Raw genomic sequence first — 27988 nt, forward strand, 5'->3', positions numbered from 1 at the left:
TTCAAAGCAGCTCTTATTTATCACCATAGTTCTCAACAATGTTTATTATAGTCGTTAGCTCACTGAACAACCTTCTCCTTGCTTTACTTGCAAATAAACTTTATTACAGTGTTCATTCCTTCTGTTCACATTTTTCACACAATCTGTTGCTTTTGTCATCCACTGCATACACATGAAGTACACAAAATACTTGCCGAAGACCTCTTTTCGGTACGCGGGCCTCTCACTGTTGTGACCTCTCCCGTTGCAGAGCACAGGCTCCGGACACGCAGGCTCAGCGGCCATGGCTTACGGGCCCAGCCGCTCCGCGGCATGTGGGATCTTCCCGGACCGGGGCACGAACCCGTGTACCCTGCATCTGCAGGCGGACTCTCAACCACTGCGCCACTAGGGAAGCCCCCAAAGACCTCTTTGAATGGCCTCCTTCTTAACCACTTTGTTCTCTTTAAGAATTAATTTTAGGAAATTCCCTGGCAGTCCAGTGACTGCCCCGGTTCAATCCCTGGTCAGGGAGCTAAGATCCTGCAAGCCAGGCAGAGCGGCCAAAAAAAAAAAAAAAAAAGAAGAAGAATTAATTTTAGAGAAAGAATTCAGGAAATTTTAGGATATGTAAATCACATGCTACTCTCTTTAACTCTTGTCATTTAAAAATTAGAGCAGGCACTTCCTTGGTGGTCCAGTGGTAAAGAATCCGCCTTACAATGCAAGGGACGCGGGTTCGATCCTTGGTCAGGGAACTAAGATCCCACACACCGCAGGGCAACTGAGCCCGCGCACCACAACTACTGAGCTCGTGCACCTCAACTAGAGAGCCTGCGTGCCGCAAACTAGAGCCCACGTGCCCTGGAGCCTGCGTGCCACAGCTAGAGGGAGAAAACCCAGACTCCACAACTAGAGAGATACCCACGCACCGCAACGAAAGATCCCACGTGCCTCAATGAAGATCCAAGTGCTGCAACTAAGACCTGATGCAGCCTAAAATAAATAAATAAAATAAATCTTTTTAAAAAATAAAAATTAGAGCAATAAGTTTGTTATCTAGTAAGTCTTTCCCTCTGCTATCAGTACCATCCCGAACCTCCAGCAGCCTTGGCCTCTTTGGGTTCCAAGCTGACACTGAGAAGACAAAGGTCAATCTGCTGTAAAGAGAGATTTCATTACCTACATTAAATCCTTAGGCTGTATGACCCCAACTTTGTCTCAGAAGCCTTCACGAAAGTCCCAACGTTGTATCTTTTCTAGTCTCCTCCCATGGCTCTTCCCTCTTGTCATACTAACAGGTCCCATAATGAGCAGAACAAAAGAGGCAGAAGAGGAAGCTTCTAGTGTTTTTCTTACTAGGAGCTTATCACCTTTTTTTACTTTCAGCGTATATGATACCAGCAATTCTCCAGTTATCTCACATATCCCATGATATTTTAATCCTTATTCATTTTCACCAAGACTAACATGATTAAATCAAAATTCCTAAATTATGTAAATTTTATATGTCACGTACAAAACCAGGGTTAAGATATGGATGAAGGTATTCTAAAGCAATCATAAGCAATGAACTGTTTGGTAGAGAGCCATCTGACATTGGCGGGGAGGGGGGCAAATGTCAAGTTCCTGGTTCACATAGAGGAGGAAGGAGATAGATTGAGAAGTTTTCTGTTTTCTAGCTGCCTCGATTCTGATACTATTTGAGTATTAAGACTTCTTGTTAAAATTAAGTCTGTATATCATTAAGCCTCTGAAACCCTAACTCATTACATTTTAAAGTTCTAAACAGGTTATTTCAAGTGAATTCAGCCTAGTGTGTGTGGATGCTAATTCTCTGGATTTGACTGGTACTAGATTTTATTCACTTTAAGGCTAGCAAAAGAAGTTTGCCCCAAGTCACAACCCAGATCACTGTAACAAGTATAACATGACTTGTGTGGAATCTACCTAAGCTTAAATTTATTCCTGCTTTTCCTTATCAACATTAATGGAATCCCAGCATACTTATTAGCCTTTTATAATAATGAATCCCTTGTGTCATGGTGCCATGCATGATTTTAGTTGGCCATCATTTAATCAGTGCTTTAAAAGAAGTGTTTTTCCTGTTGAGTTGTCTGAGACCAGCAAGGATGAAGACCAATGTTTATGGAGATGGGTGCTTTACATATATTACCTCATTTCGTTCAGATGAAAATCCTATGAGACCATTATTACAGACCCATAATCCCTCATCCAAAGCTCTTGGAGTCAGATGATTTCAGAAATGTAACATAGGGCATTACCTTACACCCCCAGCGAAGTCTGGGGCCACATCCTATGATCAGCCACATTCATAAATCTGCAGCAAAACCTTTGACAGTCGCACAAAGTGGGATAAGTTGAGTTTGCTTTATATATATGAAAAAATATTTATAAAGAATTTTTGGAGATTTTTGAATTGTGGATAAGATACTGTGACTTGAATTGTCTCCATCTTACAGATGAGAAAACTGTCTTAGAAGAATTAAGTAATTGGCAAAGGTCACACAGTTAGCAGTGGTGGAGGCAGGATAAAACCAGATGTAGAAAGCCCACTATGCTATGCTACCTCACAAGTATGAATGATGCTGTTTGTGGTGTGTAGCTAATGCCCCAGTAGTACTGGAACTCGAGAGCTGAATTCTGCAAGGTAGGAGGCAGCAAACAAAATCTTCAGTTGCCAGTTAGTCGTGATTTTCATTAATACTAACGATCTGGATGTTTTCTTTATTTCTTTTTAAAGTGTTTTAGTGACTCACACAGATGCAGTAAAAATTTCAGATTTTGGTACATCTAAGGAACTTAGTGATAAAAGTACCAAGATGTCCTTCGCTGGCACAGTAGCATGGATGGCGCCAGAGGTGATACGGAATGAACCTGTCTCTGAAAAAGTCGATATATGGTGAGTGGTGCAATCTGTGCCAACCAGAAAGCCTGTTCCCACTTTCACCCTGTTAGCGCTTTCCTCTTTCAACACGTCTACTTTCCCAAAATATTCTTTAGTATTACTCACTTCTGGTTGATTTCAGTCTCATATAATCTGAGGTACTACCCAGCATGATCATCACACCTGGTAAGAAGGATTGGGGGAGAAGGAATTAGGGTGAATATCCATTCAGTAAGTCATCAGTTTGGGGGACTCCCAGAGAATATGCTGAACTTTCTGGAAAACTAAAAGTTCACTTTATATAGCCATTTAGTATAAAAGTCTTTCTGAAATATACTACATAATTTTCACCTTCTTGAATAAAATATGTTGAACAAAGTTTACCTATTCTTGGTGGCTCAGACCATCATTGGGTATATCAGTGATGTACTTTGTGATACAGTTATATGATTTAGACCTATTTGAGGTGTATGGGACTGTTTGCCCTTTTATTAAACAGCCCTGATGGGCTTTATTTTTTTGGAGGGGGAGTTAATCTTTATTAACTTTTCCTCTGAGGTTACAAATCTCTGCTATTAACAGTATATTTCCCTTGGGACTTCCCTGGCAGTCCAGTGGTTAGGACTCCACGCTTCCACTATGGGGGTCACGGGTTCAATCCCTGGTCAGGGAACTAAGATCCTGCATGCTGCGTGGCCTGGCAGAAAAAAAAACAAAAAAAAACAAAAACAAAAACCCCGGTATATTTCCCTATAGTTGTTTTTCTTCCATTCTTAATATTGGCTACTAGTAACTTTTAGACTTAAAACCAAAAAAATAGCATATGTTAAAATTGCATGTAATTTTAGAGTAAATAAGATAAAGTAGAAATGTGGGATCATTTGTAATTTGGGTAATTATTACCAAAGTGTCCTTATTAGGGATTATACCAATTTATGTTCCCAAAAGAAATGTGTAAGAGTGTTTTTACAGTCTCAGCAATAAAATGTGTTAAACTTTGGGATTTTTTTGCCAATCATATAGGTAAACAAAGTGTCATATGTGCAGTTTTAATTTGCATTCCTCTTCTAATACTATAAATAAGGTTGTACATTTTTTCATATATTTATGAACCATTTGTAATTTCTTATTTGTGAACTACTCTAATCCTTTACTAAGCTTTCTGATCTTTTATTCTTATCAATTTACAGGAGTATTTTATATATTAAGGAGATTATCCTTTTGTGTATATAAATTATAGGTACTTTTCACTTTTGTTGTTTTTCTTATGGTGGAAGTTTTTTTCCACAGCAAGATTTTCTTTTAAGCAGTTTGATTTATCAATCTCTCCTGTTATGGCTTCTGGATTTCTTAACTAGAAAAGACTTCAACATTCTAAGATTCTTTTTTTTTAATTTCCATGTGTTCTTTGACAATTTTTATGATTTCGTTTCTCACATTTAAATCTTTGATACATTTAGAATTTACCTTGATGTAAGATGAAGTGTAAATTTGTTTCCCCAATTCTCCCAACAGCATTTATTGAATAATCAGTTTTCCCCACTGGTGTGAGATGTCACTTCTCTCATATACTCAATTCCTATATGTTTCGGGTCTATTTCTGGATTTCTATTCCATTCCAATATTCTGGCTGACTATTGATCACCAGTGTTAATTATTGAAGCCTTATAGTATGTCTTAATATCTGATAGTGTTGGTTACCCCCTCACTAATTTTCTTTTTCAGAGTTTTCCTGGCTGTTTCTATTTTTCCTATAACAATATTAGAATTTTAAAACTGGGTATATATTCGATTGAATATTAATAAATGAATAACTAAAATACAAGTCAGTCTTTCTGAAATGTCTTTTATACTTGTTCCCGGTGCTACTGTAGGTCTTTTGGAGTGGTGCTTTGGGAGCTGCTGACAGGAGAGATCCCATACAAAGATGTAGACTCTTCAGCCATTATTTGGGGTGTTGGAAGCAATAGCCTACACCTTCCAGTTCCTTCCACTTGCCCTGATGGATTCAAAATCCTTATGAAGCAGACATGGTAAGAAATATGTTTCTCCCAATATTCTCTTTTACCTTCTTCCTCAAAACCATATTTAAAATTCTCTAAACTATATTTAAAACTGCAAGGAAGTCTCTAACGTGTATTTGGAGTGAATAACCTTACTTTGTGTAAAGTCTAGGAGACTTGGAATTTGAGAACTTTGGATTCAAATACTTGCTCTGCCCTTTTTTATCTGTGTAATTTTGGGTATGTCATCCAAGTATCAGTTTTCTCATCTGTAAAATGGGGGTAACACCTACTCATAGAGTTGTTGTGTTATGATTAATTAAAAGGTATAAATAAAGAATTTGGTGTGACATCTTAAAATAGTAGGCCTCAGTAAATGATAGCTATCATTACTTTACCAGTCCTAAGGGATAATTATTATAAAACAGATCCTAGAGATTTCCAGTTCATCATTAGAGGTATCTCATAGTTACATTTTCCTTTTGCTCTTCAGTACATCAAAACTGCCTGAGACATAGCCACACATGGAGTCAAAAATATTTTTTATAAAGTAGAGTAAAATCTTTATCCTCCTGGACACAACTTCTCAAATGCACAAGCTATTTTTTTTTTTTTTTAACTTTTAGGCAGAGTAAACCTCGCAATCGACCTTCTTTTCGGCAGACACTCATGCATTTAGACATCGCATCTGCGGATGTACTTGCCACCCCACAAGAAACTTACTTCAAGTCTCAGGTAAGTCTGGAAACTGTTCCAGGTGCTGCTAAACAGACAGGAAACTCTCAGTGAGAAGGAGTAAGGGTATTCTGATTCTGATAGCAATTATATAACTCTATTCATTGTGAAACAATAATGATACCTCACACGTATGACATTTTTGGAGTTTTTTAAGCCCTTAACATATATTATTCTCTTATTTGAAGATAGCATGTATTAAAATATCATCTTCCTAGTGGGTTCTGGTGAAGTTGTTGGAGAGAAAAGAGGAAAAGAGGATATGAAAACTGTATGTACATACATTTGAATTAGAATTACTGCTGACCTTCATGAAAATATTGCTTTCCTTAAAGTTAGAAAAGCTAAAGTACAGAGGAGGAAAATTAAATCCCAGAGAGAGCCCGTTGATTAAATTAGGCTTTTCACTAACTTTAAGTGTGTCACCTAGTAGCACCAAATAAAATATAATTTAATGTATCTGTTAGCCTTTACTCCATTACTTATGGCTCCATTACTTTTGGCATAAGTCCCAAAACTTATGGCTTAAAACAATAAGCTGTTGTTTAGCTCATGATTCTGTGGGTTTGTAATCTATGCTGGGCGGTTCTTCATTTGGCTTTGACTTGGGATCACTCACGTGTCTGCAGTCAGTTGCCAGGTTGACTGGGAGGCTGGCTGATTCCAGATGGTCTCATTCACAAGTCCAGCGATTAGCTGGCTATTAGCTAGAACACCTCTGTTCTCCTCCTCCTTCTTATCCTTCAGCAGGCTAACTTGGGCTGGTTCACATGGTCTGCTCAGGGTACCAAATGCAGCAAGAGAGCAAGCCCCAGCGCACACGTGACTTTCCAGCCTGTGTGTGCATTGTGGCTGCTAATGTCTCATTGGCCAATGCAAGTCACGGGCTAACCCAGATTGAGAAATAGATTTCACCTCTTGACAAGAGAATCTGCCGTCATATGTTGTAAGGCATGGGTGCATTACTGATAAATTTGTGACCATTAAATAAAAATGCTGTAAATGGCATAAGGATCAGTGGTCTAACCACTGTCAAGATGGATAGGGAGTCGTGAGGGATCAGTATACATGAGGTCCTTACTTACCCCTACCAGACCCAGGCAATAGCAAAAGGAGTAAAATGGGATGAAACTATGGCTTTTGAAATAATTGTGATGATCTTAAATTATAGCTTTATGCTTATAGAATTTTAAATATAGTACTACCTAATTTCTTCTCATACAGAAGAAATTTCTTCTCACTTTCCAAAATGAATTTTTGCAAGATGAATTCCATCTCTGCATTGACTTCCAGTATGATTTCAAAGATTCATTTTCAGAGAATTTCTTCTCAGAGAAGAAATATTATTATCAATTAGTGTCTCAGTCTACTCCTAATAGCCCCCAACTCCAATGGGTGATGAGTTTACCTACCAGGAAAGTATGCATTGAAAGCCAACTGGACTGGGAGGGGCATCATCCCTGGGAGTTAAACAAGTCCTCCAATATGCTTTATTACCTGGCCCAACCAGAGGCTTGGAGTACTTGCTTCTCTGGTGTCTGATAAACAGAGAGATATTCCACCCATCAGATATTGGGGAATATCTTAATTAAGGAACAAGGTCTTTGCAGTTTCTAAGGAATAATAAATCAGAGACCTTTCCTCTATTGCCTGAAGTTCTAACATGCTATGACCCACAAACTTAGCTCTCCCCACACTGTCTTTGAATAGTCTGGCTTGCCCCTATAGTTTTTTAGTGTTTCTGGGGGATTCTTATGTAAGTAAAGTGTTTGATTTTAGAGAAAATAAGAGGATAACTTCATGACATTTCCTAGGTTCTTTGATATGCATTCAGGTAAATTCCCTTAGAACTATTAAAACTATTGCCTATCTATAAAAATACATGTAGGTATTGGTTACTGGATTAGAAATCTTTCATATATTTTCTTTTGTTAAGAAGAAGACTTAAGTCCTCTTGTGAAATGAAAGACAATAATAGTGAGTACTCTCTAGGAAATTTTTCAGACTTTAAGATATGGTTACAATCACAGCGTTGCTTCCTTTACAAGAAAACTATACGTACCACAATTTTGAAAAGCAATTTTTGGTGAGAATACTAAGCCACAAGCCATTGAGAGTATAACTGTACATACTTGGAAGACATCAAATTCTAAACAGATGCTACTTGTGTGCTCCCAGAATATCACTTCTGAAGCCAGCGCCACACTTTCTGAATACCCACCATATATATAAAACACTGTGTAGTACAACTAAGTCCCCGCAGTTAGTATCCTTACTTGTGTAAATTCACTTTTATTAATCTATGCAGCATTAAGATTAAACTCAGAGAAGGTTCTCTGAGAGCAAGAGTATGAAAAGGAGAGGAAGGGGAGGAAAAGGAATAGAAAGGAAAAACAGTGCATTGGACATCTTTTAATATACATAAATTCTACCACATTTTTCTCCCAGCATAAAATTTTACCTCTCCTTAAATAGTTCAAAATACCCTTGCTAGTTCCTAAAATCTTTCGGGTATTTACAAGCTGATTTGTTTCTCGGTCTGAAATTCAGACTATCTCTGGCTAATGATAATAAAGTATTGGGTTGGCCAAAAAGTTCGTTTGGGTTTTTCCCGAATGAAAACCCATCTTACGGAAAAACCCAAACGAAATTTTTGGCCAACCCAATATTTATGGACTAACGAGGGAGGTACTGGGAAAAGTAACAGATTTTGAGCCTAAACCCCTGTCCTGTGACTTTGGATAAGTCACTAAATTTCCCTAAACCTCAGCTTACTCATCTAAACAATGAGGATAACCATATCTTCCCTTCCTTGTGGAGTTTTGGTGAGGATCAAATAAGATAATAAACATGCAAGTGCATTATAAACTGTAAAGAACTGTTTGATTGTTAAGATATTATTATTCACCTCCCACAAAGCTATAAAAATTAAGCCTCCTTGGAGGTGTTACATTCTGGATACTTTTTCTTTCTTTTTTTAAGACCCATTTATCCTTGTTTTTATTATTAGAAATGGGAAAATAGTTATTTACTGGTTGCTAATTATAAAGAAGATGGGTTGCTATTTGAGGAATGGGTATTTAATATATGTGAGAAGCACTGGTCTTTGAGTCTGGGGACCTGGATTCTGGTCACCATTACACCATTAATGTGGATGAGTAATTGGATGCCACTGGGCCTCTATTTTCCCACATATAAAATAGATGTAACAATGTCTGCCATATATCTCAGACATGTTTATAAAAATCTAATAACTAAAGTCCTTGGTATTTGCTGCTACTATAGAAAGGAAAAAGTTACATAGGAAGCTAGAAATAAAATTACCTAGGACATCTCAAACTCTAATTGGGAATTTAAGATTGAGTTTTTTTAAGTCACGTTATTCTGTATAATCTACAAACATAAAATACATCCTTTTTACTTGTACAATTTGATGTGTTTTGGCAAATATATACACCACAAACAAGATACAGAATATTTTCATCATTCCAATTTTCTCCACGTCCTTTTGTATCCAGTCCCTTCCTCCCAGCCCCAGTCCTTGCTAAAAAGATATCTGTCTTCTATTCCTATGGTTTTGTATTTTCCAGAACGTCATATAAATGGAATAATATGATATGTAGGCTTTTGTGCCTGTCTTCGTTCACTTAGCATAATGCATTTGAGATTTGTCCATGTTGTGGTACATATCAATAGTTCATTCCTTTTATTGCTGAGTATATGCCACGGTAGAGATTCTGGGTACTTTTTCTGATGAACTCCTGAGATGGATAAGATGGCAGCTAGGGAGCTCCATCCACAATTAAATTCCTATTTAAATTAAATTCCTATTTAATTCCACAATTAAATAGGAATTAATTGTCTTTTGACTTTATCCTCCCTCAATGGGCAAGAACTAGTTTTTTAGCACATAGTTTTGCTTTTCAATAGCACTTTTATATCTGCAGCCTTGCCTCCTGCCTGCTGACCAAACCCTTTCCTCATCAGTCATCCATCAATGGTTATTAGCTGCTGGTCGCCACCTTCCCCCAGAACTGTCAGTCAAGAGTGCTGACAAGAGCCCAGCTGATGCCTTCCTGAGAGAAAATGCTTCATCTGTTTCTCATCAACAGCACATGTATAAGGAAACAGCATATATAGAACAGATGAACAAAGCAACCAATTTCAGTACAATATTAGATTCTGCCAAAGCTATTGCTTCATTCCTAGACAATAACCCATTTCTCCAAGTAGGCAATTATTGCTCCTGGTATTCAATTACATTTGGTATGAGTTTTTAGAAAACATTTTAGCCTGGTCCCAGATCCCAGCTGCTAGGTATGTCACGTGCCCTGCTTCCAAGCTCTTTCACATCCCTCTGTCTTTGCACCATTCTAGTTTCCTTTTGAGTGCCACCATGACCACCCAGAAATTCAGGGGCTGGGAGTTGCAGACAGATAGCTCATTATAGGGACAGACTCTTCTACCTTAAGAGTAATTTCATTGGGGGCTTCCCTGGTGGCGCAGTGGTTGAGAATCTGCCTGCCAATGCAGGGAACACGGGTTCGAGCCCTGGTCTGGGAAGATTCCACATGCCGCGGAGCAACTAGGCTCGTGAGCCACAACTACTGAGCCTGCGTGTCTGGAGCCTGTGCTCCGCAACAAGAGAGGCCACGATAGTGAGAGGCCCGCGCACTGCGATGAAGAGTGGCCCCCACTCGCCGCAGCTAGAGAAAGCCCTCGCACAGAAGCGAAGACCCAACACAGCAAAAAATAAAAATAAATAAAATAAATAAATTTTAAAGAAGAGTAATTTCATCATGAGCAAGTAGGCGCTTAGGCACAAGCTGGGCACTTACGTGGGGAGACAGTAAAGAGGACTCATGCCAATCAAGATTTGGACTTGACAACCTCTAAGACCTTTCTGACTCAGAATCTATGTTTTCCCACTACTTAGCCCCTCAACATCCTGCTTCTCTATTCCTCAAGCTAGGCTGGAGCTGGCTCAACTTCTTTTTTTACTTTATAAAAATTGTGGTTAAATATATATATAATTTGCCATTTTAACCATTTTTAAATATACAGTTCAGTGGCATAAATTACATTCACAATGTTATAAAACTGTCACCATTATCTATTTTCAAAATTTCTCACTACCTCATTAAGCAATAACTTCCCATTCTGTCTTCCCCCACAGCCCCTGGTAATCTCTGTTCTACTTTCTATCTCTATGAATTTGCCTATTCTAGATATTTCATGGAAGTAGAATCATACAGTAGTTGTCTTTTTGTGTCAGGTTGGTTTCATTTAGCATGTTTTCAAGGTTTATCTATTTTGTAGCATATGTCACAACTTCATTCCTTTTTATGACTAAATAATATTCTACTGTATGGATATACCCTATTTTATTTATCCATTGATATATTAATTCAGCTTCATTTTGACACATATTGTGAGAGAGAAGAGGAGCAAGGTTTGGGTACAAGAGCTTCAGTCTACTGATTGAATAACTGAAAGACTGGAGAAGACAAAAACCTTCTAGATGTTACAGCCTTTCCCAGGCCTTATGTGGGTTATAAAGAGGATTCCATTCATGACAGTAACCCAACTGTCACTGTATTTTTCCCTTACCTGCTTACCTTGTGAAGCACTCCGTACTCCCTCCCTCCACCTTACATGCAGTTTGGGGGAATCCCCAGTAACGAGTCGGGGGGAATCTCAAACAGCCTCATATTAACGTCTGCCCTACTTTCCAGTGACTCTGGCTGGAACAGCACTCTTCCACCAAGCATCTGCTGGGTATTACTTTATTGGTTAGTACTGTTTTCTGCTGAAAGGCTGTAGTCCCCAGCTGGCATCCAGTGGATGCTGCCGTATCCTTAAGGCACTGCCATCACCCACCAGGAGCTGCTATTTTATGGAGAAGCTCTGGACGTCTCCATATTCCAAAGTTGCACATTGTTCTGTTTATGCAATGAATTGTTCCTTTCCCTGTTGAGTTACATTTTGTTAAAGGTCGCAGAATAGTGCTGATTATGGCCCAAAATTTTACAGATATTAGTGGAACAAATGGGAAATGCCTCTCCACTCCTATGTTGATGGCTTTGTTATAGGTCAAGATCACACAGGATTCCTTCTTCCCTCATATTTTCTTTCATAGACTCCTTAATCTCTGTGCAAACTGGCTTCAGCCTGCCCACCTCCATTTCTTAGTTATGCCCAGAAATGTCTAAATTGCAGATTAAGTGCAAATTGGAACTCCTATTACATAAAGATTCTAAGTATAGTGATGGAACTCCAAAATTAACATCTACCTGTAACACAGTACCTTTGGGAAAAACACATTATTAATCAGTACCTGGTGTTTTCCCACAGAGGGAACTTCTTTTGGGAAATCTACTTTCTTAATAAGTTTCAATCTTGAGAAGGTTTTCTTTAAGTTTCACATTCCCGTAAGCTAGATGTCAGGAGGTTTATTTCCTCCAGAATTTAAAAAATCCGATCTGTGATATCTGATTCCTCACTGCCAGAGGGAGGTATTCCTTTTCCTGGTCCCTTCTTTAAGTGCTGGAGTAGAATCTACTGACATGTTTTTCACAAAAGAGGATGCTTTAAGGCCCACATTTGGCCCTCTCCCTTATCCTTCTTAGGTCCAACAACTCTTGATTTTCATCTTTGGCCTCTTAAAGCTCAAATGCTCTTCCTACTTCATGACTTTGATCTGATGGCTGAGAGAACAGCATTACCTGGGGCTCAGCCAAACCTGCATTTACTGCTTAGATACAGTCAAAGACTGTTACCAAACAATGAACAGTGCATTCTAGAGCTCCACTCTTTGATGACGTTGGCTGTCAGGTTTGATGCCCGAAAGTCAACTAACAGAAATCTCTCCCCAATGGTCAGTCAACATATATATATGTGAAGATCTAACGTATTATAAACAGATAAGTAGGATGACCACTTTCTAAATAATTGCAATATTATTTCCTCTATAAAAATAAATGAAGGACTTCCCCGGCAGTCCAGTGGTTGAGACTTTGCCTTCCAGTGCAGGGGGTGTGGGTTCGATCCCTGGTTGGGGAGTAAGATCCCACATGCCTCGCAGCCAAAAAACCAAAATGTAAAACAGAAGCAATATTGTAGCAAATTCAATCAAGACTTTTTTAAAAAACGAGAAACAGCAAATTTGGGGAGAAACTTCTGTAACTTCACAACTACTTAAGCATAACTTCTTCCATGATCTAGAGATATCATTTTTAACATGAATCTGAAAGTAATAGAATAGCTCTAGAAGAAGATGATACAATTAGAAACATTTGGTTACATATCTAGCCTTCACTAGAAATTATTTTAGATAATCTCATTAGCTTCTTGGGATAGTAGTGTGTACATAATTTGAGGAAGCGTCTCCTTTAGCTGCTTTTCTAGAAATGGTCTGTAGACTATATTCCTGCAGAGATGTTCCTACCTCCTAAAATTTAGATAAATTGGTCTGAAATTCAATGCCCTATGGAAAGTCCAATGTCCTTTTTAATACTTCTGTGAATTCCTGGGAGATTTATAATTTCATGGAGACTTTGACTCTGTTTGCTTGGGCCCCCATTCCTGCCATCTTTTGGTTGTTCCTTTATCTTTTTCCTGTCTTTGACCTAAGCATGAAGTTCAGCACCTTTCCTTGATTTAAAAAAACAAAACAAAACAAATAAAAACACTCATCCAAAGTCAAGGTGAATGTCAGAGGCTTTACTAAAGGTTTAGGAAATTGGAAGAGGCTTACATTTTGAACAACTTAAATCACACATTAGATATCCATCCCTCTCCTAAAATTTTTGTCAAACTACTAAAATATTTGGCCGTGCTCTTTCTCCTCCTTCCCCTTCTCTCTTTTCTTTTCTTTCCCCCACCTCCAAATTCCCGTATAATTCCCCATATTTTTATCCCCATCTCCTGCTGTTCTTGCCCCTTGGATCTTCTATTCCAAATATTTTCTCAAGATATTTTCATAAACAAAGCCTAGGAGGAATTCTGGTCCAAATGTAAAGACGATCATATTGTCACTGACACATGCTTGTACCATATGGTTATCAGAGCTGTTCTTTCTAGCCAGGCTCTCTCAGCCACCATCCTGACTTAAAATTGAGCTCTTTTGTTCCAGAGATGATGGCTAGCATGCCAGCTGTGATGTTTCTTTTGGTTAGTACTGAAAGAAAATTAGAAAAGACAGCACTGAGTACTGGACTAAATACAGAAAACGGGGTGAGGAGTGGGGTGGGGTGTGCAGATACACTAGCATGAGATATTTTGCTATCAAATAACATTTATTGAACATCTATTCTATAAGGCTATTTAGTAGAAGCATACAGGGGGGAAAATCTTGTACATGATCCTATGGTTATATCAGGGATTAAAACTCCTGGACTAGTAACAAAATCTAATTTGTCCTTGCCTAGGCTGAATGGAGAGAAGAAGTAAAAAAACACTTTGAGAAGATCAAAAGTGAAGGAACTTGTATCCACCGATTAGATGAAGAACTGATTCGAAGGCGCAGAGAAGAGCTCAGGTCAGCTGATGTCTCCTACTTCACCTCTTCTCATTCCCAGGTCTTCAGATATTAGCAGGAACCCTTGTTGTGAATCATTTCATTTTCTACACACCTTGCACTTCTGCTGGTTATTGTTATTCTCTTTAAAAGTTGGTCCTCCCTTATATCACTTTTTTATCGTCTCCCCCCCCCCCACCTCTGTTATCCTCCTTTATTATATCTCTGCAACAAAGATTCCTGGAGCAATGCTATTTGTTTATTCAGCCGCTGTCCTAGGTAACATGAAAGGTCAGAAGTTTATAAGATGTAGTCCCTGGCCTCAAGAGGCTCATAATCTGTCAAGGGATAGAACACATGTTCTCAGATAACCACTAGATTAGACAGGATCTGTAGTGTGGATAAGTATAAATGAGTGATGAGTGACCGTGCTTTAACTGCATAGTTCCCTTAACATATATTATACTGTATTCTTATTAAGATATTGCCAATACTGCACAGACAAAGGCTGTACATTATACATAAATTGCATTCAGTTTTATCTGTAGCCCTCCTGGCTATCCTATATGGCTGGATATGACCCTTAACAATCAACTAAGTGGAAAACTTGGATTTCCCATCTCCCACTCACTCTCGTCTGAGTCTTTGCATCGGACAAGGGAGTCTTAAATTTAGAGGGCCCTTGGGCAAGTGCTTTTGAGATAAACCACCCTGTTCTTGTTTCATCAGAGCTGACCTTAGTTCTCCCTCACATTCATCAGCTTCACTGCTTCTGTGTTTTCTTTGATAGGCATGCTTTGGATATTCGTGAGCACTATGAGAGGAAACTTGAGCGGGCTAATAATTTATACATGGAATTGAGTGCCATCATGCTGCAGCTAGAAATGCGGGAGAAGGAGCTAATCAAGTATGTATCCAGACCACTGTGTCCTGACTGATTTGGGTCTATCCATTGGCTGAAATGTACTACTCGTCCAGGTTGCTGCTACTCAGAACTGGCGGCTATTTTATTCGTCCACCCAGCATTCCTTAGGGCACGTGCCGGGCACAGGTCCCCGCCCCGGTGAGGCTTACAGCTGAGTGGAGCTGCCACAGAGCTGGTTCTAGGGGACTATGCGCTTGACAAGCCTTTGCCACTTCAACCTGCCGAATGGCTCAGGAAAGGGGTCCTCATTTCAAGAAGCTGGTGTGGATGCATGGGAGCTTACTGCCCCCTGGGGAAGTAAGGCAGCTGCTGCAAGTGGTTCAGGGTATTCCTGAGAATGGTGAGAAACCCTGGGGTCCTGACTAAAACAGCAGCTGCTGAAAATAAGTAGGACTTCAGCCACTGCTGTGTGTCTCATGAGGCATGTTGGGGACAGGAGGGTTGGCCTCCAAGTCCATCTGCGACCTGAAGAAAAAAATGAAGTCAGGTTAGTTTGATTTTTTTTTTTTCCTTTTTAACCTGAAGAGCTGCCTTGCTATTCTTCAGATAGCCTGTATCTGTTAAGTGTGGCCAGAATCTCTGGGTGGAGTTAACCTGTGAAAACATTCTGCCCAACTTTTCTGTCTGCGGTGAATGAGACATAGCTTTTTCTTTCATTCTTCAGGCGTGAGCAAGCAGTGGAGAAGAAGTATCCTGGGACCTACAAACGACATCCTGTCCGTCCAATAATCCACCCTAATGCCATGGAGAAACTCATGAAGAAGAAAGGTGTGCCTCACAGACCTGGGATGCAGGCCAAGCGGTGAGCACCTGTACTGACCTGATATTCAGATGAATGGGGAAACATGCCCCTAAAATACATGATCAGATGATGGTGGGTGTGGCCACACGGTACCACGTCGTCAGCGCACTTGCCTCTAGATATGGCCTAGGCAGGTGGGAGAGAGTGTGTCATGGACTCCAGGAATCTAGTTTTTACTGTCTGAGGCTTTGATGTTTATTACCTTAGCATGGAATAATGAAAAGAGAAATGAACTGGGGGCCAAACAGACCTGAATTCAAATCCTGGCTCTGCCTATTAGAAGCTGTGTGATTTGGATCATGTCACTTGACCACTCTCAACCCCATGGGTAAAACGGTGAAACTATAGCACGTGAGATTTCTTTTTCTTTTTTTGACCCCTAGTGCACAGAATTGAGTTCACCATAATTCTTGATTTATGCAACATTGGTCCATGCATGTCCCACTTTTATTTATTCATTTAGTTAGTTCTTTTTAATAATGTAATAAGTGCCTGTAAATCCACCACCAAAAACAAAAGCAGGTACTTTGATAATTACCTGTGTCTAACCATACAGTTCCCCTCATCCCACTCCTGTGTGGAACTTTCATGAGGTTTAAATAAGACAACGTGTGAAATCACCTAGGAAATCATAGTTGCTCAAAAAAAAAAATGGGTTTTTTAATTGTTTTAAAAGATGCCCTTTCCCCTAATTATAACACATTTTCCTTATATTAGTTTAATTTTAGAATGCTCTTCCAGTCAGTTTTTATTACCAGACTCTGCTAGAGCCTCATTCCTCCCAAGGAATAGAGAGTTGACCCTATCCTAAATTAAAGCAAAAGAAGGAAATATCCCTTAGCCTGGGTTGTAGACCCAGCAGTGAGACTTGAGCTAAATGCAGGAAGAATAAAGACGGTGAGAAAATGCAAACCAAGCGTGTATTTTAAGGCTTTCAGAACAGTGACCATTCCAGCACAGCATGACTAACATAAATCTAAACTACTGAGGGATAACTACATGGATTCATTCCAGTTTTGCTTTTACTGACCATCTTCTGGTCAAGCTCTGAGAAATTGTTTTCAGTTGGCACCCGGCAAAACCTTCCAGGAATCCCAGCACCTCTCTTCTTTTGGTGTACAAACGAGGCACAGACTTCACCTGCTGGCTCCTCCCTGCAGTCTGCCGACAGTTAAAACAAAGAGCACTTTGGGAGAAAATAGTACTGTTTAATTTTTCACAGTGTGAGCTTGTGTTTACTTTTATTTTGCCTGTGAGAAATGCATTTGCAAGAGTTTGACAGCACCAGTAGATGCTTAGTCAGTGAGCTGAACTTGTCTGGAAAGGTAACCCGGAGTAGGTATTAGAGCTGCAGAGTTATGCTTTCAGTTGATTGCCCCTTGAAAGATTTATGTTTCAGATTACTTGGACAGTCCAGTGATTATGGAGTCAGAAGGCCAATGCCCACTGAGGCGATCAGAGAGGAGAAACCATCCACTATCCTTTAGCCTTGGTTTCAGTTTGTGTTTAGTTAGGGACTGAAAAGAGAGTCGGAGTTCAGTGATGGATCCACCAAGCCCATCACAACTGAGTATAGTCTAATAAGATAATCTAAATACTTCATAATATGGAGAAGCTTGGAATGGAGGAAGAACTATTTCTCGGTGTCCAAAAACTTGGCTTCAAGTTGTGAGTTTTGCCATTTACTAGCTTTGTGAGAGACACAAGCCAGCTAAGTTACCCTCTGATCCCTCAGTGCCCTCATCTGTAACATGGATATTGTAATGGTAGGAAACTTGTGTTTTATATATTGTAAATTGCTTTGTCAACTGTGAAGCGCTGTCTCAGCGTTATTCTTTGCGTTTTGCACTGCCAGGTTCAATAAACACAGCCTTTACCTGACTTAATGGCACTCTCACCTTAGCTTTCTTTTAGATCCCGCCATAGCCAGTTACTGTGTAAGTATTGATAGATGCCCTAACTGGGCCTTGGAGGGCTCTCTTTCCTCAATAAAAAGCCCTAGGACCTCCTCGATCCAGATGCCTTCTGTGCCACAAGTTGGCCAGCTGACCACAAAGCTGTGACTCTGAGACAGGAAGATGCTGACAGCAGCACAGTACCCTACCCGCCTCATCATAAACCAATTATACCTGGAACTTCTGTGCTAAGACAAGCCTTTAACTGAACTTCTCCAGAAAGAGAAGAAAAACCCATCTCCTATTGCCTGATGCCTACTGATTTCCTGTGAGGCTCTTCAAACTGTAGTCCTTAGTTCAGCATCATCTGAGAGCACGGCTGCTAAATGCAGGCTCTTAGGCCCCATCCCAGACCCGTGCAGTCATTTCAACAAGCTCCCAAGTGATTTGTACGCACCTTCAAGCTGTATTCTGACGTCCAACAAGCCAGACTGTCAAGTAGGAGAGCCTTCTTGTCTGGATTCTAATAGTAATGAGCTGTGAGACCAGGAGCCACTTTGGCTGGGGTTTGGGTTCTTCATCACATAGGATGAAGGCAGGACTGCATCTGTGGTTTCCTTACAAGGTCTGGGACCCGCTAGGGCCTGAATAGAGGTGTCTCTGAGGCCATTGCAGGGATAGAGAGGACAAGGAGGGGGAGCCCCATGGGAGGGGCTTCTGCTCTCCCTCCTCTCTTCAGCTGTTCTACTATATCTGGGTTTGGGTTTTTTAAGATATAATTGACATATAACATTATATTATTTCAGGTGTACAACATAATGATTCAACATATGTGTATATTACAAAATGATCACCAAAATAAGTTTGGTTAACATCTATCACCACACACAGTTACAAATTTTTTTTCCTTGTGACGAGAACTTTTAAGATGTACTCTCTTAGCAAATTTCAAATATCCAATACAGTATTATTAACTATAGTTACCATGCTGTACATTACATCCCATGACTTATTTATATCATAATTGGAAGTTTGTACCTTTGACCCCCTTCACCCATATCGCCCACCCCCTATTCCCACCCCCACCTCTGGCAGCCACCAATCTGTTCTCTTACTGTATCTATTTTATATATTGGGTTTCTCATAATTCATTTGAGTAAAGGATTCTGTTGGGTTTTTTTTAAAAAAAAAAGAAAAAAGAGTTTGGGCCCTCCAGCTCTGAAATCTCCAGCTGATTTGTGTCTGTCTGGTCCAAAAGAAGGGTGGGGCTACTCTTTGGGGGGAAGGAGGTAGCGATACTACCTGGCATCCTAGAGTCTCTGCCCTGAATCAGTTCTTCAGTTTAGAAATCATTTATTGGTTGCCTGTGTGCCTTGGTGTTGGTGTGTGTAAGGTTTACCTGCAGGCTCTGGGTTCCTCCTGCACATGAGCCACGTGACTAGCTCAGTGGGCTGAGAGAGGCCCTCCTCCCTTTAGGAACACGATAGAATACCAGGTCGTTCCACATGAGCCCTTCTCTTACTGGCTCTACGCAACCTCCTGGGCTGTCTATTAATTCCCCCTCCTCTACTGCCACCCCCTTCGGCCCCTTCCTGAAACATTTATTGAGTACCTACTGTGAGCAAGACTCCTTGCTAGTGTCCTCCACATGCAAAGGTGGCTATGACTTAGTAGCAGCCCTCAAGGGGACCATGTCTAGACGAAACTCCCTGAATTTAGCCTCTTGTCCAATTAACTGAGGTTTCCTTCTCTGGTCCCAGACCTCTGTCCTTTGTGATCCCTCATGGGATCCATCACCAGACAGATTTCTGATCGTGAGCAAACGCCCATGCCTGTGCCTTGGCATATTGGCACCAAGCTGAGAGCTGACACTATGAGGAAGAGGTCAAGAAGCCTGTAGGGTAAAATTAGAATTTAAAGGGGTTTGAGTACTCAGCTAGTGAAGCACAGAATAAAATCCAGAAGGAATAAAGGGAATCCTCTGTAAGTGGACATTAGGTTGTTTCTAGCTTTCTGCTATTTTAAACAATGCTTTAACATAACATCTTCCAACATACATCTTTGTGCACATCCATTATCTCCACTGGATAAATCCCTGTGTATGTAACTGCTGATTCAAAGATTATGTGTACTTTAAGGCCTGGGATACATTTCCCCAAACTTGAATGTGTCTTCATGCGTTTAAAACCAAACCTGTTCTTTTCTCCCAGGCCAGATCTGTTGAGATCTGAAGGTATCCCCAGTGTGGAAGTGGCTCCCACTGCATCCCCTTTGTCCGGAAGTCCCAAAATGTCCACCTCCAGCAGCAAGAGCCGATATCGGAGCAAACCACGCCACCGCCGCGGGAGTAGCCGAGGCAGCCATAGTGACTTTGCGGCGATCTTAAAAAGCCAGCCAGCCCGGGAAAATTCACCCCATCCCACTTACCCGCACCAGGCTCAGTCCGAATACCCTTCTCCCCATCACCGTAGTCCTCTGCAGCAGCAACACCAGCAACCCCCTCCTGCCACGTCTCAGAGTCACCGTCCCAGACTCGATATGCACGGACAGGACGTTGCAACCTGCGCCAACAACCTGAGGTATTTTGGCCCCGCGGCGGCCCTACGGAGCCCACTCAGCAGCCATGCTCAAAGACAGATGCCTGGCTCCAGCCCTGACCTCATCTCCACGGCCGTGGCAGCAGATTGCTGGAAAAGTTCTGAGCCCAACAAGGGCCAGGCTGGCCCCTGGGGCTGTTGTCAGGCTGACCCCTATGACCCCTGCCTCCAGCGCAGGCCAGAACAGCATGGGTCCGTAGACGTCCCCTCTGCCAAGCCCGTGGGGAGGAACCCCAACCTTTTCAAGCCACCAGCACACAATCCCCTCTCGGAAAATGCCCAAGGTTCTGAGAAAATGGAAGAAAAGGAATTCAGCGGCTGTGGGTCTGCATCATCCCTCAACACCTCTCATCACATCACCCCCCCAGCGCTACCTCGAAAAACAAGGCCCCTTCAGAAGGTAAGGTGTGATGACAGCCGCGGTGTGTGTCACTGCCTTCAAGGAATGTCAGAGCCTGTCATATTCTATGCAGTATAAAACGTACATAAAAAATATGCATTTTGTAAAAGGATGAGATAACAAAAGCATAAATAGTTTATTTACTTTTAATACTTTCCACACTGCTTAAGTGATGGACTAAGGAGTACACTTTGGAAACTCCTGAATCAGGGGACTGATTCAAATGTAGATAATTTATCAATGAAAAATAGCCATGTGTTAGCAACATGTCATCAAAATAGTTTGGAATCCGCTACTCTAGCCTAGTCCTAAGGGATGTAGCAAGAAGGAAGGCTCCCGTTATAAAACATGTTTGGGAAACAGTATTCTCTGTCCCCTCTTGGAGCTTCCTAAGCTCACATTAACAAATCCTAGGCTTTGAAAATCATGCAATAACCTTGTTTAATCCAGCACTTCCCTCACCTATGTGACCGTATTGCCTTTTTAAAATAACATCTATTAATCCCCCATGGAACTAGCTTTCTTCACAGTATCGCCTTAATTAATAACCGTCATGATCCAGCTGGTTCTCAGTCACTGAAACCTGTTCCTCGCCCACTGGCTGCCTGTGGTTTATTAGCTGGGAGGCGGGCTACCTCTCCTCCCTTGTGGGTAAGAGCCCTAACTTGGGAGTCAGACCTGAGTTCAAAGCCAGGCTCTTCCACTTATTACCTTTATGAACATCGGTTTCTAATCTATGAAATGGAGCTAATAGTGGACCCTGTCTCATTGGTCGATGTGAAGATTAAATGAGTTAATACATATAAAACATTTAGAACAGGACCTGGCACATAGCAACCTTCCAAAAATGTGAGCTCATCTTGCTAATGTGTTAAAAATAACACTATGTATGAAAAGTATTTAGCACAGAGAAAACACCCACTCAATTCTAACTACTGTTTCATATCATCATCAGAAGTTCAGTTGAAGGAATGAAAATGTCTAAAATGTAAATGAGGATGTTTTGGTCAACTAGACATTTACTAGAAAAGAAGTTGAATCTGAAGGCCACTGTCTCAGAACTGTATTTCTTCCTCCGCATACAGTGCTGCTATTGACTGAGTTTTCCCAGAAATAAATTGTGTTTCAGGTAGTGCAGTGGATTTGGGCTAAGTCAGTCTCTGCTCCTCTGACCCCTAAAGCCAATAACATAATTTTTTCGTAACAACTTTATTGAGATACAATTCACATACCACACAGTTCTCCCATTTAAAGTGTATAACTCAGTTCTTTCTCTCGAGTTGTGCAGCCATCACCACAACTAATTTTAGAATATTTCCATCACCCCAAAAAGAAACCCTGCACCCTTTAGCAATCACCCCATTCCCCCGTCCCCTCCCAAGTAACATGTATCTTTGAACCATCCTGATGCCATTTTGAGGCATCCGTGGGTCTGCAGGCCACGGAACACACCCCTTCTACTTTTGGCCTCACTAAAACCACACTCCCACAGAGCAGCTTAACTTCTCTCTGCTGAGATACACTCCCACGGGTCTTCTAGGGGGAGGTGCTCATCTCCACAGTCAGGATAACTCCATCCCTGTCTTTCCTACGCAAAAAAGCACATCAGAATACAAATGGGTAAAAGTGATGGATTGTCAGAAATGACTTTAAAGGTAAATTATCCTCAATTTTTGGTACAGTTATTTGGACCTACTTACCCACCTCACAAGGGATTGTAGTAATCCCATGCATTAATGACAGTTGATCTGAAGTGGGGCTGTTCCTATGCCCTGGAAGGGAAATGGAATCTTCCCTCACAGGGAAGATCATGTTCTCAGATGGGACACTTACCCACCCTTCCAGATCAACCACAGAGCCCCAGCAATGATGTGGCCTCAGATGTCCCAACCAGAGTTCTCTTATCTGTGCCCACATGCTGACTCAGTCATGTGCTAAGCACCTACCTTGTATGCAGTGTTGTATTAATGGTGGAGGAGGAATACAGGACAACAAGATGGGGTCTGACCCTAAATAATGTATGTCTTAGTTGTAGAGATGATGTAAGCATAATAACTATAATATTAGTGAAAAGGTGATTGGTACATAAAAGGGGAAAAAGTAGTTGTTGGGCTTTGAAGAACTAAAAGATCACCTCTTATTGGAGTCTCTATATCAGAGCCTAGAACCACAAGTGACAGTGGTTACAAGACACCACCCCAAAATCCAAGACCTCTTCTCCAGTTTCCCCTCTTCAAGTTCAGGGCCTTTCATCATGGACACCCAGGGAAAGTTGCTAAATGAATGAAGAGATATATGTTTAAAAATGACAGCAAGCTACCACTCAATGTCTTTGATGAAAATTAAATCTTTTACAAGGACTGTGTGCGTGTGTGTGTGTGTGTGTGTGTGTGTGTGTGTGTGTGTGTGTAAGAGAGAGAGAGAAAGAGAAATAAGACTCTTCCCTCCTTGTTCTCCTCAGAGTGGAGATGACTCCTCTGAAGAGGAAGAAGGGGAAGTAGATAGTGAAGTTGAATTTCCACGAAGACAGAGGTAAAACCAATAAACACATGTGATTGCCTTCAGTGTAATCAGGGAAAATCCTGAGTTTGCCCTCCGGTTCGATCACAGGCTGCTTTCTAACAGCCAGCTTGTAGGGAAGCTGGAACCTACCATTGCCCATTTTGGCAGCTGGCTATGCACAGCAGATTCTAGTTTATCCAAATTCACTAGATAGGAACTGCAAGATGGGGAAAATAAATATGGATTCAAGGTTATAATTGACAACATAGTGGGCAGTTTATGAGAGATGGCTGTGCTGTTTTATGGGTAATTTTACTGATTTCTAGTGTACCTCCCTATATTAGTCTGCTCAGGCTGCCATAACAAAATACCACAGACTGGGTGACTTAAACAATGGAAATTTATTTCTCCCACTTCTGGAGGCTGGGAAGTCCAAGTTCAAGGTTCCTGGTGAGAACTCTCTTCCTGGGTTGCAGACAGCAGCCTTCTTGCTGTGTCCTCACATGGTGGGGGAGAGAGAGAGAGATCTTCATCTTATAAGGCCACAGACCTGTCAGATTAGGGCCCCACCCATATGACCTCATTTAACCTTAATTACCTCTTAAAGACCCTCTCTCCAGATTCAGTCACATTGTAGGTAAGGCTTCAACATATGAATTTTGGGAGGATGCAATTAAATCCATAGCACTCTCCATGCCTTGGGTTTTATACCTCAAATTAAGTATAATTAAATGAGTCGAGTCCTCCTTCCACCCATCCTTAGAAATAGCTTCCTGCCTAGCCAGCAATAATAACTTTGCTTATAGGACTAAAGAAGGACCACACCCCTCATTTCTAGAATTAAGAGCTGCCCTTTTGTAGAAGTATGGAAGGTAGTTTTCCTCCCAGGAGGCCTTTTCTGCTACTAGGCATCTGTTTTTGAAGAGGAAGCCTTTAAGAATCCCCCAGGAAGGTTTGTGTACCTACCCAGAACCAGGAATTTCCTAAAACCAAGGGACTTCTAGTACTTTGGTAAATTGTACTCCAGGTCCCTATGCTGTACACAAAATTGAAATCTGTTCTCATCCCCTGAGCTATTCCTACCACATTGCCATTGCTGTCTTGTTGTTTCCTTGGACGCTGTGTTTTCTCCTATGCAGGGACACTGAGCCCGAATAAAATGTCTTTTCATCCTCTGACCTCATTCTACAGGCATCACAATTATGTTACTTCCAGCTTTTGTTCTTATGACCACCATTAACTCAGCCCACCTGATGACTTCCCACCTTTCTTTCTTGCTATGATGCAAAATTTTGGTTTTACCTCACGGTTTTGCTTTTAATATTATAACATTCTTCTCTCTGTCTCCCTTCTGCATTACCAGACTTTCTTTCTCTCTTTCTCTCTTTCTTTGTTGGATCTTCATTGCTGCACGTGGGCTTTCTCTAGTTGCGGTGCGCAGGCTTCTCATTGCAGTGGCTTGTCGTGGAACACAGGCTCTAGGCGCGCAGGCTCAGTAGTTGTGGTGCAGGGGCTTAGTTGCTCCGCGACATGTGGGATCTTCCCGGACCAAGGCTCGAACCCGTGTTCCCTGCATTTGCAGGAGGATTCTTAACCACTGCGCCACCAGGGAAGCCCCTGGATTACCAGCCTTGAGAAGGTGTGAGTCCTACTTTAACTTCCGTTTCCCACATGGGCTTCCTCCATCTGGCCTCTTTTCATGTGTCCTTGATGCCACCCCCGCCCCCAGCCCATCACCTGGCCTGCCCATCACCCAAACTCAGATCATATGCCATCAAAATCGCTTCGTACTAAGAAATATAGAAAGATCAGACAATGACAGAGGGAAAGGGCAGTCTTCTTTTTTCTTATTTGTTTTGTTTGTTAAGTCAGCGTAAGCTAACAGTATTCTTATTTACTAGGCTTCTTGCAAACAATGGAAAAGAAATGAGGAACTTTCGTAAATCCCCTCCCCCTACCCCAGGAGCTTTGCCTCATCAGAGCTAAACCCAGATGTTACCTGGAATGAGCCAGCAACTGGCTGGGCAGCGCCCACAGCTGCAGAGTGAATGTTCCTTCCAAGCACATTTCTGTTGGGGGTCGGCCTTCTGGGCCGCTCTGCCCCATGAGAAACGCCCCACCATGCCCAGGCAGGTAGGGAAGGACATGGTGGTACGTGAGTAGACCTGGCCCGAGCCCAGCTCTGCTGTGTGGCCTTGAACACGTCACTTCCCTTCTCTGCCTCCAGTTTTCTGCTGTGGGAGAGGAGTCAGACCAGAGACTCTCCAAAGTCTCTTTCACCCTTGAGAACCTAGGTGGTTGATTCTCTGTGTATAAGAAGCATACTCTCAATGTGAACGTTTCCATACCACACAGGTGTACACAGTGTCATTAGACCAGCGGATTTTCTCAAAGACCAGCGGTAGCCATCAGTTTTGGAGCGTTGTGTGGAGCCACATAAACATATAAAACAAACAGAGCTCAGATTTCTCTCTCTGTTGCTTTAAACAGTTTCTACCTTTTGGGATTTGACTCTCCCTCAGGGGCAGGAAAAAAGAACTAGATCACCTCCCACCAAGGCTGCGACTGACTGACAAGGAAAGGAAAGTAAGGACTTCCCTGGCGATCCAGTGGTTAAGATTCCACGCTTCCACTGCAGGGGGCGTGGGTTCGATCCCTGGTCAGGGAACTAAGATCCCAGGGCATGCCAAAAAAAAAAAAGGAAAGTAGCCGTTCCTGGGACTAAGTTCCTCTGGTTCTTTGTGGTTCTAGGCCCCATCGCTGTATCAGCAGCTGCCAGTCATATTCAACCTTTAGCTCTGAGAATTTCTCTGTGTCTGACGGAGAGGAAGGAAATACCAGTGACCACTCAAACAGCCCTGAGGAGTTAGTGGATAAACTCGAAGACCGCCTGGCAGAGAAGCTAGATGACCTGCTGTCCCAGACGCCGGAGATCCCCATTGAGATATCCTCGCATTCAGACGGGCTGTCTGACAAGGAGTGTGCTGTGCGCCGTGTGAAGACGCAGATGTCTCTGGGCAAGCTGTGTGCGGAGGACCGTGGCTATGAGGTGGGGGGTTCTCCTCTCTTCTCCTCTCATCACTCTTCCCTTCCTGGAGCTCTTTGGGTTAGAACATGCTCAAGTCCTTAGGGCCTTTACAATCATCGTCTAGTATATAAGATAAAACAACTGCCTCCATGAAGTCAGTAGAAGTACAGAGATAACAGAGCCGCCCCAGAATGGGGGCAGTTCTCCCAAAGGAAGCACAAACACGGAACTGCTCAGGAACCCTTCATTCCAAGATTTCACTCAAGCATCACTTCTGACCCCATCTCCCATCCTGGTTAAGGGTGTGAGCTTCCCTCCTCTGTGTCCCCACCAGCCCCTACATGCTATCAGAGCACATGTAACACTTTAGTTCACAGACGGTACTGCCTTCTGAGAGGCACGATAGCATAGTGGTTGGAAGTGTAGACCCTGAAATCTGACTGCCTAGATGCAAATCTCAGCCTTTCCACTAACTCACTGTGTGACATTGGGTAAGCCACTTAACCTCGCTGTAGGTCAGTTCCCTTATCTGTAAAATGGGTATGATAACAGCCCCTATTTCATAGGGTTGTTGTGAGGATTGAGTGGATTAATAGATGTTAAAGCACTTACAGCAGTGCCTGGGACATAGTAAACAATATATGTAGGGCTTTGGGGGCACTGTTATCACTGTCATCACCTTCGTCATAATTGCCATCATCATCTTTATATGTCTTCTTTCTCCGTAAACCCCACAAGGACAGGACCTGATCTCCTTTATCTTAGCGAGCAACCCAGCACAGCGCCTGTCACATGAGAGGTGCTCAAAATATGTTTACTGAGTGATTGCAGAAAGGAATTAAGGTCTTATGTTGTCTTGACTTTGCAGAATCCTATGCAGTTTGAAGAATCGGACTGTGACTCTTCAGATGGGGAGCGTTCTGATGCCACAGTTAGGACCAATAAACACTACAGCTCTGCTACTTGGTAATGAAAGAATACCTACCCTGAAGATCTCATGACTATACTGGCATTTCACATCCATCCCACCCCCAGACTCTTCCCACTCTCTCCCTGCTTTTTTGTCTGGGAAGAGAGCTGCCCCATCTTTCTTACCCCTAGACGTGAGCTGCAATAACAGGAACATGAGACTTCACAAATCTCTGGAAAAAAATATCCAAATGAAATTAAGTCTCACTGAACATTTCAATCAAGAATGGCAGGGATCTATTTTATTGAATATTCTAGCTACTGTAACACTGATATTTATTTTTGTTTGACATTTTAACACTTTGTACTGTAAAGAGTGAACTATATATGATAGAGAGAAAGACAATAATTTCTTGCAAAAAAAAAGAGAGAGAGAGAGAAAGAAAGGAGGAAAGAACAGAAGTGGAATTCAGGAGCAACATCCTTGGGAATCTGTGGAGCCAGGAGGTATTACTGCTGCTTGAACAGGGGACCAGTTCCTCTGGCCATAAGTGACTGAAAAAGAGCCAGAGCAAGACATACTGAACATTTTAGAAAACAAAAACAGCAAAAGAAAAGCAATTCTGGGTAATCTGTGAACAGACCACATTAAATTCACCCAGCTTGTCCAGATGGGTGATGGAAAGACCTAGACAATTTTGGAGACCAGAGACTTGCACCCAAGGCCTTTGAGGGCATGTGCTTCCTCTAGGAGGAAAAAGAAAACTGCGTGTGTCAAAGCTGATCT

At 41.7% G+C, this 27988-nt stretch overlaps 1 protein-coding gene across 3 annotated transcripts in view; it reads left to right on the forward strand.

The window, feature by feature from the left end:
• MAP3K13 (mitogen-activated protein kinase kinase kinase 13) overlaps positions 1 to 27646 on the forward strand; it is a 161628-nt gene extending 133982 nt beyond the window's left edge. For all 3 annotated transcript variants that reach the window (XM_012536245.2, XM_033403197.2, XM_049709895.1), the window contains 10 exons: positions 2744 to 2902; positions 4762 to 4920; positions 5517 to 5625; positions 14055 to 14164; positions 14934 to 15050; positions 15733 to 15870; positions 19976 to 20762; positions 23224 to 23294; positions 26016 to 26313; positions 27161 to 27646. In XM_012536245.2, the coding sequence (XP_012391699.1) occupies positions 2744 to 2902; positions 4762 to 4920; positions 5517 to 5625; positions 14055 to 14164; positions 14934 to 15050; positions 15733 to 15870; positions 19976 to 20762; positions 23224 to 23294; positions 26016 to 26313; positions 27161 to 27262 (2050 nt within the window). In that variant the 3' untranslated portion in view covers positions 27263 to 27646. The remainder of the gene's footprint in view (positions 1 to 2743; positions 2903 to 4761; positions 4921 to 5516; positions 5626 to 14054; positions 14165 to 14933; positions 15051 to 15732; positions 15871 to 19975; positions 20763 to 23223; positions 23295 to 26015; positions 26314 to 27160) is intronic.
• Positions 27647 to 27988: the final 342 nt, after the last annotated feature.

This window comes from Orcinus orca, chromosome 5 (genome assembly GCF_937001465.1).
Source record: "Orcinus orca chromosome 5, mOrcOrc1.1, whole genome shotgun sequence".
In the NCBI taxonomy this organism is placed as follows: Eukaryota; Metazoa; Chordata; class Mammalia; order Artiodactyla; family Delphinidae; genus Orcinus; species Orcinus orca.